This window comes from Anopheles maculipalpis, chromosome 3RL, assembly GCF_943734695.1.
Source record: "Anopheles maculipalpis chromosome 3RL, idAnoMacuDA_375_x, whole genome shotgun sequence".
NCBI classification, from domain to species: domain Eukaryota; kingdom Metazoa; phylum Arthropoda; class Insecta; order Diptera; family Culicidae; genus Anopheles; species Anopheles maculipalpis.
The window spans coordinates 60,463,485-60,480,262 of NC_064872.1; the positions used below are offsets into that span (position 1 = coordinate 60,463,485).

Here is a 16,778-nt window from a genome sequence, read left to right on the forward strand (position 1 = left end):
AAAAAAAAACAAATTGCCCGATCAGCAATCCACAGATCATGCGCGTATGGCTTGCCACTGGCTTACAGGTTGTGGTTTCTGATTTCGATTCGGTGGCTGCTGCTGTTCGGCGTTTTGCATGCGACCCTCCTGTATCTGATGGAACGTACGCCGCAGCGTATCGTTGCCGGGTGCCTGAATGATCGAGGATGGTTCGCCCGCAGTTTGCCCGTCGTCGTCGTCGTTTTCTGATCCGGAATAACGATAGTCGTCGCGTTCCTTCTCCTGCTTACGCTTCTTACACCTAAAACATTAAAAAGACGATTATAGATTTGAAGCGGCTAAAACGGCTTGACCTCCTTTTCGCTTACCTATCGATATGATCTTTAAGCTGTATTCTAACTTGTCTTTCTGTTGGTTGCTCTTTGATGAAGGGATGCTTCAGTAACTGCTCCGTGTAAGGCCGTTGATGGTAATCTTTCACTGCAAGCGTATGCAAACACGAACATTAGACATGCCCGGTCGTGTGTATAATGTGCCATTAGCAACTTACCTAGCACCGTGTCGATAAAGCTGTGAAATTTTTTCGACCACTTCTTCGACTTCATGCGCGGGGGTGGATTGCGCGGAATTAGAAAGAGCGCACGCATGGGATGGAGATCACACAGCGGTGGCTGTGATTCTGCCATTTCTAGCGCAGTAATACCTAGTGACCAGAGATCGGACCGGTTGTCGTACGTTGCGTCCCGGTTTTCATCACAAGCTATGACTTCCGGTGCCATCCAGTAAGGTGTGCCTGTGTAGAAATCAATGACGAGAAATTAGAGTATACAGAGCGCTGCAAAAAATCAGTGCTCAAACCAATGCTTACCGATGAAAGTATTTCGTCGGCCGATGGTTTTGTCCAGCTGGGCCGAAACACCGAAGTCGACCAGCTTCACCTCCGCATTGTCCGTAAGCAGCACGTTCTGGCCCTTGATGTCGCGATGTATCACCTTGTTCGTGTGCAGGTAGCTCAGACCGCGCAAAATCTCGCGACAGATGTACGCGATCCATTCCTCCTTCAGGCTCTGGCCCTTGGTCGACTTGACCAGATCGGTGACGGAACCGGCCCCACAGTACTCCATTACCAGCCACAGCTGATCATCTTTGCCGGCGGGCGTCTTTTTGATAAATGCACCATAGTATGTGGCAATGTTGCGATGATTGGAATATTTCTTTAATACGTTGATCTCTAGCTTGATCTCTTCCTCCTCCTCCTCGGTGACGTCCATCACCTTAATGGCAGCAAGTTGTCCAGTCTTTGTGTGGCGACCCTGTTAGAAATAGAGACAACAATGGATTAATATAGAGCGTAAACGATCGTACAACGTCTTCTAAAATCACATCAAACTGTAGGCGGGTGCCGCGTTTGTCTTTTGTGACCAATGGTGTTTTCTTCTTTCCCGTGACCCTTCTCAACATACACACCATATTTCTTCAAAAGACTCCCGACAGCGGTCACCCAACTCGGACACTATCCGTGTAACAAATTCACACCATTTTGGGTAGCCGCCACAAACTCATCGAAGATTTTGCTTCCCAAAATACTACAAAATTGGAATATTAAACCACAAAAAATAGACCTAACATGGTGGGCGTTGAAAGAAATCAACACTTGCCGACGTCTCACACAGGGTCAAATCGGAATCCTAGCACATGTTCGATTGAGGCACGCGTGCCTCGATCGATCGACCCACATCGTTGATCCCTTATGTCTCATTAGCGCCCTCCCATGCAGTGAGACTTAGAAGCAAGGCAGCAGCGCCACACGGACAAAAATGGTGTGGATTTTTTCTCCAGTTTTTTTTTATTTCATCCTTCCTTCGCCCACACATGATTATTTTTATCCAGCGAAAAGACAAATATGCGCTTCCATCGACAGACGGTCGCTGTGCTGTGCTGATCTATGGCACTACAACGTGGTTGAAAGATTTTTGGAGGTTCCAGGATCACGGAGCGGAATAACGCCTACAGAAGTTCACGATTTTTACGGCCAGCTGGCCATCATAAGACGGGTTTCTTGTGGAGGTACAAAGCGTGGTCGATAGTTTTGACGAATGTAAAATATTGCAATCAAGATCCTATTAGTTGAATGCTGATCAGGAATAAATTTCAGATAGGACTTATAAGATATGACAGATGAAAACTATTCGTTTTTATAAATATTTCATAAATGTGTGATTACAGCATGGTTTTCACATTCATCAGGAATAGCTTGACCGTATAGCTGTGATCACAACAATAATTTGAACCAAAGGAAGAATTTATGAAAATATAATGTTAAAATAAAAGCGATTATAGTATACTCGCGAAGACAATTGGGTGAGGACTGACTATTTAACTACGTGATATCAACAGGTTTAGAAAGCCTTTCCGTGACTAGCAGACCTAGCAGATCTTAAAGGCCAAAAACAAGAATAAGATTTTTTTGGAATGAGCTTCGCAGTTCAAAATATTGTTTAGTCACTGTGTGATTCTAAAAATTGTCTGTTTCATTGTGAACCTTTTAAGGTGTTCCTGGTAATATTTTGACACCTTGATCCATTGAAAATATTAAAACTAAATTATTTAACGCAAGAAAAGTTTGGAAGGGATGCCACTTTTAATTGACAGTAGCCAGTAATCTGCAACAGAGTTCTTCCGGAAAAAGCTACGCTTTATATGCTTCAAAGCATTGATCCAAACTTTGCTGATTCATGCCTCAAATCAGGAACGTAATTTTTTCATGGCAATAATCCACATATCGCACACCATAGTACACAATAACAATTGCACTGTCAGACGATTGCAGAATTCTTGTTCCTTGCAGAAAACGGAACCATTATCAAACTTCTAACCTCTTGAATCAGATCATACGCTATATCGATGAAAAGGCCGTAAAATGTTGATTTTGAAAATCCAAATGCTTCGCCCCTACAGCAGTTCGTCTTCACAAATCGCTTACTTCCCTTGAACAAATGATGCTGGTAACAAGAGTGGGAAAATCTCGTTCGCTAATGCATAACAACCTCCACATCTTCACCTAGAACTTCAACCTAGACGACGGCGAAGGGCGCTTAAAATGCCCTCAAATGGCGTACGACGACGACGACAACGATGATGATGATGATGCTCTTCTGCGCTACTGGTTACCGGACCAGAGCATGAGCACATATGCACTACGTTTCAACACGTACGCGAACTTACGGACGGATTGCAACGGGTGCAGACAGATTGCAAGCGGGCACAGGCAGCCAATGTCTACCCGCCAACCTGCAGAAGAACGCTCTGCAGTGCATCTCCAACCTACCTAGTGCCAACAAAAATTCCATCCATTTCGCTTAAAGAGGAAACATTTAATTATGCGCGCTCGAAAGCGCACCGAGCTTAATTCAATTTACTTCAATATCAATTTTCGCGCGCTCGACTCTTGGCGACCTCCGTTGGTTGCCCTGCTGCTGCTGCTGCTGCACAGCAAACAAGGCGCCCAAAAGGAGGCAGTGAACACACCCGTTACCACACTCCGGAGTGGCCAATCTGCCTGTCGATCACGTGTGTGCTCAGACAAGCGTGCTGCGATTTACTTGGGAGAGCAGCAGGTGAAGCTTATGCGAAGGAATCTCCGAGTGCAAGTGCCAGTGTGCGTGCGATTGTGTTGCAGCAGCAAATGCACCACATGCAGCCAGGCAAATAAGTTCGCGTAATGCATTTCTAGCACTTTAGGGCACTCGGTGGTTAAATCACTTGTTCCTCTCGATTTAAGCAATTGTTTACTTTGTATTCTTTCCTATAAAAATCTTTAATTAACGTTGTGAAAAATTGTGTGTATGAGAAGCAAAGTTTTCTTCTAATGTGACATGTAATTCTCCATCATGTAACGGTGTAGCAGCAAGGCCACATCGGAAAGCATGAAACCTTTAGGCAAACATAAAAACAGGCTTCAAAGCAGCCTGTCCGAAGGATACACACACTCAACAACCAGCATATGCCCACGCGCGCGCTCACACTTGTTGCACACCTCGGGGAAGGCGTTGGCATTTCTCTGCGTGGGTGTCCAGCTTCGAAGTCCTACGCAAAAATGGGCTGCTAATTTGCATAATCGCTGGTGGTTAGATGACGTAGATATAAGCAGCAGTGCAGCTTCCGAAGGATCGAACCGTTCGTCTATTTTGTTGGTAAAATAATACACTGAAGGAGGGTACATACATCCAAAGATTCTCTGTCTATAATAATTGTTCAAACAAATGCTACTCATTTAAACTAAAATAATATTGAAAAAAAAAGAGATGCGCATGTTTCCGCCCGGGATCGAACCGGGGGCCTTCTGCGTGTTAGGCAGATGTGATAACCGCTACACCACGGAAACCGCTATACCAAGCCACCATTCCACCTGCAATACATTCCACGAAATAAGGTCAGATCGGTATCATGAGGCCACGAAACCAACGCCAACAGAGACACTACGTTCGCTGTCTCGGATCAGTGTACCCCCCCTCAACGGCATCGGCGAAGAAAAGCTTCGCGAACCAATCTATAAAAAGCAACCCAACCCAACCCTCGAAATCCCCACCCTACTGTTCACTTACACCCGCCGTACCAAGAAAGATACAGTTTCATTCATAAGCCGGGCTTGGTTTCGGTAGTGAAAGGCCTACGGACATGATGGACAGATGCCAAACAAAAATGGGGTGTAGGGTGTGGTTCGTCGGCAGCCAGACAAACATACCCAGCCGAACGCTGAACACTACTACCCCCCCATCGAGGTGGCGCCAGCGCCGTGTATCCGTGCAATGTTGAATGGACCAAAAAATTTCCAACAAAAATTGGGCTATTTGGACGGGAAAGTGTGTACACCAGTTGGCAAGGGAATCCTTGTGCCGCAGGGGAGAGACCGCGCAATCCAACCGTTTGAACTCGCTTAAACAAGGATGGTTCTAATTTTGGATAGCCTTGGGGACTGTTGTCACTGGAGGGACAGACAAAATTCTTGGAAGAGCAGCTAAGGGCTATTCTCTGGTGAATGGTTGCTCATGACAAGTAATAGATATCATTTTATTATGTTAATGATGATTTCTTCGACAGCAGACACGCGTAGGATGATTTGGAACAGTTAGATTAGATTGTCCGCTAGAAACAAATATCTAATAATGTTTAAAAAAAATACCTCCTTTGGCTGCCATTTTTCTCTTTCTATTCATTACCAAATGAAAATAAAACATAATAAAATTATGTTGCTTTAAACATAATTTTAACTCACAAAAGGCTGCTTTCGGGGGTACAAAGGGAAAACAAGGAAAAACACATTAAAATGTGCATTAAATTCAAAAAATCATGCATTCATAACATTCAACCGAAAGTGCGTTATTTTAATGACTCGCTGCTTTTGCGGCTTCGAGAGCTGCTGTTGTTGTTGCCGTGTGTATACCTCGCTTCCCCGTTTCACTCTCTAATCACTTCGATAGTATTTTAATGAAGGTTTAATGTCCCTTAGGCCGCCCGGCCGCCCGCCGCCAGTCACTCATTATCTGCACGGGCGGTGCGCGCCAGACGGTGCGACCAGCACCGGGTAATCCCACCACCGCACACCACGAAGCGAAGGAAAAGATGATGAATGCATCCAATCTATTTTGCCCGTCCGTCTTTCACAGAGCCGTGCTGTTGTTGTGCACGATGGTATATAATTTTATTAGCAATAGAAATGCACAATTGCCAGCCCCGCGTGTTGAGGGTGCGCTCTCTCGCTGGTTCGCACAACAATTGCAACAGCGACCATGTGTAGGAGGGCACCAAACAGAGGAGTAGTTATTTTATTTGGCGCGGAAAACAAAGGCTGGAAAAGTGAAATCTTACAATTTGCTCTTGTTTTGCCAAAACTCTCACGAATGAAGATCCTCATAATAACGATTAGAAGCAACAAACTAAGGGTGGAAAATACGCAAAATGGCGCAATTGTTCGAGCTACTTGTGTTGGGTTTACTCAATGAAGACTTGCTTCTTCTTTGTGATTAGAGTGACATTGAAAAGTAAAAGTCTATTTGGTTTGCTGTTGGTGAAGGAAAACCCACGCAAAAAAAAAAAATCGTTTCCGATACACAATGCATGGCCGATGGGGTTGAAAGATGACTTGGGATGCAACACGATCGGGCAACATTTAAAATGCGTGCGAATATGGCTTGCATATGGGTGGAGGTGAGCCTTTTTCTAGTATCCAAATTATATATTAATTTTCACAGACGCATTGTCGAGCAAATCCATTACCTTAGTCAACAGGCATTGGATTTTCCCAGCTGCACTTTACTTGTATGGGGAAGTACGTTCAAAAATGCATGCATACAGGCTCATTCTTTTTGTCCCGTTGACTAATTTATTCATCGTTTCAATGTCCCTTTTAGACCTGAAAATTGTACTTTGCCTTTATTTTCTTTGTTTGGACGACAATCGTTGCGATTAAGCTTTCAAATAGAAAAATTTCCCAACCTTCGGAATAATTTTCATGTAAAATGGCACGCTTTATTTGACCGTTCGATCACTGTTACTGGTCAAGGATGGGTAGACTTGATGCGAGAACGACGATATCTTTGTTCGCTCGGCTTGCACACGTGTTAATAACTTTGACAGAAATAACGTACTTGCTGTGGGATTTTCCAGCTGATACATATGCATGACTGGATATTCAGGAAAGTACCGAAGACCAAATTTTGCTTTATGACTCGCTACGTAAGGAGCACACCAAAATACTTTAGATAATTGTCAATTTGCTTCATTGAGCGTGGTAAAAAATAATGGTCAAGCTGTACTCCGAAACTTAATTCTCCTGTCCTTTGAAAAGGATGCCACAAAGATTTCTTCCATTTATTTTTTGACACTGTACTAGCTGTGTAAGTTGCATTGGACTTACTGGACTGTGACACCACGGACCTAGGATTTTATAGCAATAAATTGTTTAAATACAGGTGGATTTGTAGCAAATGCATAAAACTTTGAACCTATTTTTGGTTACTGTCCTGGTTCTCGTCCTACCTTTGTAACAGAGTGTATAAAGTCAAAGTGTTCTCGTCCTTGTCCAACTCCTTCGGAGGGTTCTCTGGAGTTCCTCAAGGTAGTGTCCTTAGTCCTCTTCTATTTACCATGTTTGTTAACGACTGTACGTCTATCCTCCCCTCCGAGGGATTCTTGCTCCTCGGATGATCGCGAATGATCTCAAGATTTTCCTTCCTGTGTCTTCGTCCGCTGACTGTTCTACCCTCCAAAACCTTCCTAGATTCCGGAATAACGACCCGGTCCTATGTCCTGACAAGTGTTGCGTGATTTCGTTTACCAGATCCCCTGTGATTTCATTCAGTTACACAGGTGTGTGGCTTGACGAGACACTCTCTTTCAATACTCACGTTGATTATGTTATCATTAAAGCTAACAAATCACTGGGCCTGATTGTTAAGCTATCATCCGAAATTCGTGACCCCCTGTGTCTGAAGTCCCTCTACTGTTGTTGGGTTTCATTTCTCTGGAATACGCAGCTGTGGTCTGGTCTCCTCCAGGACCTCAACAGCGATGGCCAGACTGGAGAGTGTTCAACGCAAATTTACGTCTGTAACTGTTCGGCGCCTCCCTCCCGCTTATCATCTGGCTCTCCCTCCCTATCCTCTCTGCTGTCGCCTTCTTGAGCCCTTGGAAGAAAGACACCTCCTCCTCTATACATTCCATCCCGCCACACTCTCGACGGTTCGAAGGACCCCATTATCAGGGCTCTATCGGCCTTCGATAACACTAACCACTTGTTTGACTCTCGCTTTCGTACTCGTCTACGTGACTCTTCCTCTCTTCACAATCCTTCCTAGCACTCTCTACCTTTTTTATTAGCTACTTAAGAATACTTTTTTGTTAATCCATTGTTGGCGGACAATTTAACGTAATATATAAATAAATAAATAAATAAATAAATAAATTTATTTTAGTAGAATAAGACACATTGATACTGCCATATTGAGTGTTGTCTTTGTCAGACAATCGAATATTTTTGAGGATCATGAGGCCTAGAGTTGAGCTAAATTATTTCCTCTCGGCTCTGCATCCATACTTCATATTAGGGTAAGTAAATTAACAGCAATGATCATGCAAGTAACATACAATAATCAATATTTATTTATTTATTTAGTTATTTGAAAGTTGTGAAAATATATTCAACACAAGCAGTGTTGACAATACGCCAATGGACCGTCGTCAAAATTAATTATAAATAAATAAAATAAATAAATAAAAATATTTATTTGAAAGTAAGACGGCACGTCACCGTATCGTGATTATAATTAATATAAATGGTTAAAAATGATAAATAGTTGACATGGTTACCTCTGTCACTATAAACGCATCAAAGCGTGAAGAAGAAATTGCTCTTCAAGCACAGCAAATAGCTCTATTGAAATAGCTGAAGAACACATAACCTAAACATCTTTGTAAGAATGCATATTCTATTTCCAACAGACGTTAGGCAGACGCTTATTTTTCACAGTTAAAATAAAGCATAATTAAATTCTTCAAAAGACGTATCTTCACTCGGAACACACAACAAACAAGCGAGATAACTTTGTCGATTTGTAACCAAAATAACATCTGCTCATCGCCCAACTCTCACAGAATAAATGTGTGACCTTCCGTCAAAACCATTTTCGTTCCATGTTTACCTCGCCGAAGCTGGAGTGGAATCTAATTTTTAGCTCATTTCTAAACCATCTTCTCTTCCACCTCGAAGCTACTGGTTGTGAATGAAGAAAAATTTGGAAAATTCGACACTTCAACTCCACCCTCAACCGACCCCCGCGCCCCATTTTACAAACGCATAACGTCCCCATCGCACCATAACGGACCGAACGCAACATACAGACCATGGAGCGAGCGGGAAAAAAAGAAAAGCAGATGGGGCGTGGACCACTAGGCGTGAATAGCGTTTCCGATCATTATGCTTAATTTTATTCCGGACCCACTGCGCAGGCAGGCAGCCAGCCAAAGCCAAAGCCAAAGTAAGAAAACTTTTTTTTCGAACGGAGAAAATCAGTTTTCATTTCAAGTCCACACACCTTGGCCACACAGGCATGGCCTCGCAGACGCATACACAGTAGCGCACCGTGGCCGAGTTTTGCATCGCGTCTTTTCTTTTACCTTCACCCTTGTCTGGCCTCTATTGCGGGCTATGATTATATTGGTCAAATTGAAAGGCAAAGAAAGAAAACTCGTAGGCGCACAACGGACACCGGAGCATTAGCGATAATATGCTGCTCACTTGGGTGGGGTGCGAGGTGTGGCATACTGGCACTGACTTTGAAAAAAAAAAAGACGAGGATGATGATCAGGGTGTAATGGTCAGCCAAAGCTCAAGAAGGTGCGCATCGCCATCGCCAACATGGATTAGATGCAATTAGAAACATTAGAGATTAACCTCCAGAGTCGGAACTTTTTCTTTCTGCTCAGTTTTTGCTTTGTTGCAAGCGAAAAAAAAAAATGAGGTGAGAAGCGATTTGATTTGTTACATGTTACGTCTTCACTCTACTGTGTTCATGGTGATCATGGTGTATTCATGATGATGATGATGGCGAGGGATACGTTTAAGGTCACTGAGGAATTGGTTTCATAGAGAAGACCGACCTTTAATGATGCACCATGGAACGCATACATCAAAGAGGGTCGTCTGAGACATCGTTCAGGAAAGTGAATTCATCTCTAATTTTGCAAATATTGTTCCAAAACATACCAATGCTAGAACCTGCATCAAATATATCTCTCACGCATACTCGTATGATTTCATCAAATATGCGGCAACCTAATGTATTCAGTAAGCGACACGAAAGCAGTCACAAATTTGCCCTCCACCCGTACCGAACCACATCAATTGACCCTTTCACCAGCGTGCCTTCGCATGAGGGTTGATACATATCTCTAATCGATTCAGTAATATTTTCTATCACTTTTGCTTAACCCGTCTTCTCCCGGGCTTTCATACACGGATGATTGAGCCGCAACGAAAGATACAGAAAGTTGGACCAGGCCAAGCCTGGGTGTAACCTCTAGGGTCAATATTGTAATTGAATAAATAAATTGAATCGTTATTCTTGATGCGTGACAGAAACCTCACAAAAAGGAAGCATCTTTGTGAATGAAAGTTGAAGACACAGAATGATAGGATACAATAACATTTTCCTACCGTTCGATTAAATAAATAAATTTCTTATGAAAGTTATTTATTATTATTTATTTATTTTAGTATGTCGGCTCTACGCCATCTTATGAAAATAAAGTCATTCAAAATATTTTATTAGTCTTTTCCACAAAAAAAAACAATAAATATTGAGTTGATATTGATTCACTTCTAGTTTCACGCCTATTATCCGATGAATCACGACTTTAAATGTACAATACACGAACGAAACCCGTACACGTAATGCACACAAGCACCACCGCATTCAATATTAATTGCATCGTGCGCCACTAATTGCAGCTCACCAACACTTCGCTGCATTTAACCCGACTTCCAGCGGATATGTGTTCAACCATATTAATATCATGCCCGCGATCATCTTTGCTCGCGATTTGTTTTTTATTATTTTCCCTTCGCTATCGCTACAAGTGCAGCAACTCCGTCTGTCCGGGTGGTGTGTTTTATCCGACCTTCGGCATACCGTTCGGGGAGGTATCTGCTGTTTAAGCATGCAAAAAGCCTAGACATTAGCTGCATCTTTTTTACTGTTGTGTGATCCGGCGCCATGAGCCGACATGAGATGGGAGGGCATCGATCGTAGAAAAATAATAATAAAAATTCTAAATGCAACTGAAGCTCGCAGGACTTAACAGAATGATATTAAATATAATTTATTGGACATCGATCACATATACCATCGTGATTCTAATAAATTATTTCGTTTAACTTTCGAAATTATGCAGGGCGGCCACTCAAATCATGTTTTTCCCGGTTTTTCGCGGTTCAGTCCACTTCGTTCCTTGTCAAACAATGTCAAAGTATTTTAGCATATGACATTTTAAACCTATTACAGGCATGTAGGGGACAATTCGGTTTCGATTGCCTATTGCATTGGTTCTAAGACTCCGAATCACTTGAAATTAGGTTCATAAGTGTAAACCTCAACCTAGACTCTGCAAGTTTAGAGGCCTGTAACATATTAATACGAGATCTAAATCTCTTTATATAAACGAACGTAAGGGTAACATCCGAGCGCGTGACGCTCCCGAATCAACCCCGAACGGAGCTTAATAAAACAACATTTTTATATTCGACCAACGTAACAGGACAGGGAAAGGAGCTGGATAGAGAGAATGCACTAAGACGAGCATAGAAGGAAAAAAGGGAAAGAGAGAAGTCAAACAGATTGGAAAAAGAATTAAACCAACAATCATTCGCACCAACTGATGTTATCCTTCATGCTTCATGATGAGAATGAGGAAGGAGCATCAACGGCATTAAGGAGAAGGGAGGCAATAAGGTAAAATTGAGCATGTGTGCGACAAGATTCTAAGGGCTCCAGACCCAGCAAGTGACAGCGTACAGGATACGACGGCAACGCTGAGCCAGAAGTACCAGAAGTGCCAAAAGTGTCGTGTGAACAATCGGCAATGAACAATGCTCAGAGGGATGCAAGGACAGTCAAAGGTATTGAACAACCCGTGAGAAGGATCAGTTGCTTGAGACCCAGAAGCAACTACAGGAGCCACAAACAAACTGACTTAATGTTCAGCAAAAAAAGGCCTCATATTTCGACAGCGAAGCAATAATCACTCCAAGGGACATGCAGAAGGGAATGTGATGTGAATTTCTGTGATTTTTCTCAAAACGCCACAAAGAGGAAGCGCCCCAAAGAGTAGGATTGGAGCGTAGACATGATTGCATTAAGGAGACATAAGTATTGATTTGGACTGCATTTCGAACTGTGTTGGCACACCTTTTATTATATTAATAAGAATTATTTTTATTCCTTTGCTTGCCACTGAGGATATACAACAATTATTTCATACATGATTTTAACCTAATCCTCTATACAAAAAAGGATTGCGCCAATATTCCTCACTAGGACGTGCAACTCAAGGGAAAGATAAACATAAAAGGGAGGAAAAGTGTTAAGAAAAATTGAATCAACACGCAAGTAAGGAGAAAGATAACCGATGCATGGGATTTAAGGAAGAAAAACGGGAACGGAAATATTTGTCACATAGCTGTGAAACTGGCTTAAACAAGCAAGGTGTAGCTCATCGTAACTAAAGCACGTGTAACGAGAAGGAAGCGCCAGTGGAGGGTGAAGAATCTTGAGGGAATGTAGATTGTGAAGAGATAAAGAAAAGAAGGCGTATCGATAGAATCTATTAAAGAAACTCGAGCCCGGAGTGATATAAATCCACCTGATCGCGAAACGCATTTGCACCTTCTCAAGTCGAGCAGCAATGGTAAAACCTGACGGATTCCAATTAACTATGACAATATTCCAATAAAGGATCTATCAGACTACAGTGAAGGGCTTTCAGGCATAGAGGATCAGACATTTCGGAGGTGATTCGTCTGAATAAGTGAAGAGTTCTGTGTGCCGAATTTACCATGTCCAGTGATAACACTGTGTTGAGAAGCGTTTAGTCAGCATTTACTTTGGGAGATTGAGCATGGAAAAATAAAAGATTCTAAATCTTTTCACAACCACATGAAGAAGAAATACCAAAACAATTTATTACGACGAACTGGGACCCCTTTTTGACCCCTAACATGCAGACACTATCGGGCCTTCACTACATATTGGCACGTTCCAGACCATTTGGTAATTTGGTTTAGGATTAAACATCGTGCGTTTGTGCGATTTTTTCCGATCCGCCAGGACAAAGAGACGATTTGAAAACCCATAGCAGCCAACACGCAAAGTTAGCACCTATTACACCTATACAACCGGGCAAAGGTGTCATACTTCACGGCCATTTCGTAGTAGAAAATGTATTGTTTTCAAGGGGAATGTTAAACATTGTTATCTTAAGCTATTTGCAATAAGAACAGGCTGTCAATGGAATAAAAAAGCATTAAAGATTTCGGATTTCAGAGTTTGCTCGTATCCCAGAGAGTGCATGCATCCCGAGGTTTGCGGGAACTCCGGAGTTTACGGGTGCAAAGGTGGGTTCTACTGGGCCTTGAGCAGTAAAATTTTAAAAACAAGATGCTTAAAAAATCTGAGTTTAAAATCACATTCGAAAACGCTTGCACAATGTTTTTTCAGAAAACGAAAGTACATATGTCACACTGTATTAGACAGACCGCCAGACTCATCCAGAGCGCTAGAGCGGAATCCATGCGCTAGTGCAAAACGCCTTAAAAACAACGGAATTCGTGTGTAAAACCATCAAAAAAGGATAGATTTTTTCCCTATTTTTCGGATAAATTCCCGACATTTTCCCGGTTTAAACAAGTTTTCCGGCTGATTCCCGGTGTTCTCAGTTGAGTGGCCATCCTAAATTATGGAGTCAGTGCATTAACTTACAAATAAAAATCAATTTATTATGAAAACCACAATAGTGAAGCAAGTAAATTTAGCCATTTTGATCTATTTGCGTCGAAAACGAAACAATCCTAATGTGTCAAGGCAAAAACAGATACACAAACCAAACGCACCGGCGGCAGTTTAACCTCCAGATGTCGAAAATCATTCTCAAGAAAGAAATCAAACCACTTAAAACCCAAACGAAGGTCAAACAAGACGTCTTCATTTGTGGTTCAGCAACATTCCGAACACCATCAAACGCCAAGCGACCGACCTTTTCAAACTTTCCACGTTGCAAGATTGATCTAGCCCAAGCCCTTGGAGGCAACACCATGACAGTTCCTTTTGGGTCAACAGCATGGTGGTTCTAAAATTTGCTTCCATTCCCGATCCACACCGCCTCGTGCCTGATAAAGTTTAAACCATCGTCTCACCGTACCCTCGTGCTTCTTTTGACCAATTGGCAAAAACGGATGCATTTATTATAAAGTTTCGCTTCCCAAACCGGTCCCCCGAAGACGGACCCCGAGGTTCTCTCTCCCACTGGGAGGAAGAATGCGCCTGCCTTCCTGTACGATGACAGTCCATCGCTTTGCATACACACCGTCTTTTCCATAACGGAGCCTGTCTTCCAGAGTGGTTTGATGCTTCAACGGAGCACGGTAGAGCAACACTTGGGAGTGGAGTGGTAGCAGTTGAGGTGCCTGAATTTCCAGTTTCTTGCTTAGAATGCTCCTTCTGGATAACCCCCGGAGTGACCGAGGTCTGTGTGGACCCGGAGCACAGTGTTAAGAGCTGGTTCGGTGTGGTTTGCTTTTGCCTTGGCCATCCGCTGCTGATGAGGGCGATATATTCGAGCGCTAATGCTTCCACGTAATCCACACGTTAATAAATGCGTCCGAAAATGAGGGACCTGCTGCCGGCTACTAACTGGTTTCTCGGTTTCTTGTGGTAGCTGCTGCTTCACTGCCCATCGGGTGGAAAATTGACCGCAGCAGAAGCATTCCTTTCGGGTTGAAGAATACTGTGTGGCTGACCTCTAGCAGAGTTCTATCACCAACATCATGCCCACCACCCATTATGTATGTGACCACACAAAACAGTGCAGCACACTGCGCATCGTTTGTGGTAATGAGAAAAGGTGCTGTAGGAGGTTATTAGAAAAGCATTTTAATGGTAACCAACTGCGGAGCGAATGGCTCGAATGGCATTAACTTGAAGGTGTGCATTCAATAATTTCTTTACCTTGGGAAAGTGTTAAGCAAAGAGTTATTTCAAACCTGATTTCTTCGCACGCCACAGATATATGATCCCCAATAAAAACTGGCGACGATAGAGACTGTCTCTAAAGTTTATTCTTCGGCTCATAATAAGTTTTTCAAACTAATAATACCGACAAACCCATTTCTGCACACCATTTTCTTGTATGCGCGTAAACAAACGATGCCACCACATCCTCCAAACCCTTCGTTTTTATTGCATTATGCGAACTGGCGTTGGCGCGTTCGGTTCTGGCAGGGATCATAAAAAAAGTAAATTATCGATATACGGTAATTATCGTAAAAAATACGTGCATAAAAATAGAGATGCTCAAACAGAAGAGCTGCCGCCGAACGAGAATTTAACCACACAGAGAAAAGAACTTCGCCAGCCGCGCACAGTACGACGCGCCACTGATGACGACACAACGCCGAACCCGAAGAACCGAAACCAAACTAGACAGAGCAGAGCAAAACCCAACGCTGGACGAACTCGTTTTTCCAGTGCAAAGGTAGTACACTGTAGGGTTGGGATTTTGGAGGGCCTACTCGAAACTCGGAACGGGACTGACAGTTCACTTTTCTCATCGAAACTATCGGCTAGCGACATTGAGCCACAAGAACTCCCGAGCTCGCAACAACAGTAGCAACGGCAGCACCAAAGAGCATTGGCTTGCTGGCTGCGTTGGCATCGGGCGCTCCATCCGTGTGCTACATAGCATCATCATCATCCCGACGTCGATCGCGGACAGTCCAATGTTGGGGAGAATGTGTCGAAACGGGCCGAGACACATCGAGCGCCGAAGTTCATTGTCCCGAGGTTCTTGTACGGGAGACCCCGCCGCAGCAAAGAGCGCAATCACACACACACACACCCGTCGAACCACTCCGATCTCCCACAACGTTGCGCCCACCCTACATATCCACCAAACCCTCCCACAACGAAAAAGGTCCCACAAAGCAGAGAGATAGTACACGTCGTTCGTTCTTGGGCGAGCTTTATCTTTCCATCTCTCTCGGTCTTTCTGTGTTCTTGCCCTTCGGCGATCTGACCACAGCAACCACCACATCACATCATGCTGTTAGGGGGAGGGAAGTAGAGCTGCTGTTGCTGCTGTGACGATGAACCAAGAGGACAACGATGGTTTGTTGGGGTTTTTTTTTCGTTCTTCTTCCTTTAGACTCTCGTTGTGCATCCCCGTATGGATGTGACACACAAGCCCAGCGAAGAACGTGGTTAAACAACAATTCATAGCAAGTTGTTGTTGCTGCGGTGCATCATGTTTGCCCAAAAAGAAATCCGAGAGAGTATCTAAAATACACGGAGAAGTTTTAAGGACACAATGCGAATGTAGAATTGACTCCTTTTACTCATCACATAGTAGAGGTTTGTGGTGGTTTCCAGTATCATTTTTATCGTGTTTTTACGCTCGTAAGACTTATCGCTTCCTTTGCAAAGTTAGCATTGTATAGAAATCTATTACACAAGCACACAATGCATCAGAGATTGTTGTTGTGGCCAAACCGAATGCGATGAATCAAGCTACCATTAGCTAGATAAATAACAACAACGGAAATATGCTATCTTATCACAGATAATGATGCATCAAACCTTTATCGAGGCATGCATCTCAGACGCGGCTCAAAGCGCAGTTAACGTGAAATTCAATTAGACGTTGGTTTATCGGCGTCGAGAACACGTTTCAGGAAGAATATTTATATTGATTTGTGTCCTATGCACTGCATTAAAATATAGATTCATAGTTCTGGCGGTCAATAGACGGGATAACATCTCTATTGCCAAAATCGATCTATATCCGCCAACTAAAGCACTACTTTAAGGAAAATTTGTATTGAAAAGAACCTTTATAGTGGTTATTAAGGCAATTTTGTCAACAGGGATGAGGATGATGACTGTTGGAGATAGAATAGGATAATTAGATGAGCGCCTAAGTGTACATTTCGGATTGCACCATGGCGGATCTGCCCACGCAGTACCGCATAA

The 16,778-nt window shown here is 43.1% G+C and overlaps 4 protein-coding genes and 1 non-coding gene across 16 annotated transcripts in view; 2 read left to right on the plus strand and 3 right to left on the minus strand.

Annotated features, from left to right (window-relative positions):
• The window catches only part of LOC126563183 (uncharacterized), a 385,303-nt gene that overhangs the window by 238,348 nt on the left and 130,177 nt on the right, over positions 1-16,778 (plus strand). The gene's annotated exons all lie outside the window — the stretch shown is intronic.
• LOC126562946 (sugar transporter SWEET1-like) overlaps positions 1-16,778 on the plus strand; it is a 207,476-nt gene that overhangs the window by 42,201 nt on the left and 148,497 nt on the right. The window lies entirely within an intron of this gene.
• Positions 1-16,778, minus strand: part of LOC126563082 (peptidoglycan-recognition protein SC2-like) — a 260,445-nt gene that overhangs the window by 36,346 nt on the left and 207,321 nt on the right. The window lies entirely within an intron of this gene.
• Positions 1-16,778, minus strand: part of LOC126561342 (serine/threonine-protein kinase mig-15) — a 57,084-nt gene that overhangs the window by 16,307 nt on the left and 23,999 nt on the right. For all 11 annotated transcript variants that reach the window (XM_050217436.1, XM_050217433.1, XM_050217435.1 and 8 more), the window contains exons 3-6: positions 851-1,295; positions 533-775; positions 351-462; positions 67-283 (exon numbers count right to left, since the gene is read on the minus strand). In XM_050217436.1, coding sequence (XP_050073393.1) covers positions 67-283; positions 351-462; positions 533-775; positions 851-1,295 — 1,017 coding nt within the window. The remainder of the gene's footprint in view (positions 1-66; positions 284-350; positions 463-532; positions 776-850; positions 1,296-16,778) is intronic.
• Positions 4,294-4,366, minus strand: Trnav-aac (transfer RNA valine (anticodon AAC)). Its single transcript has one exon. It is a non-coding gene; the product is annotated as a tRNA-Val (tRNA).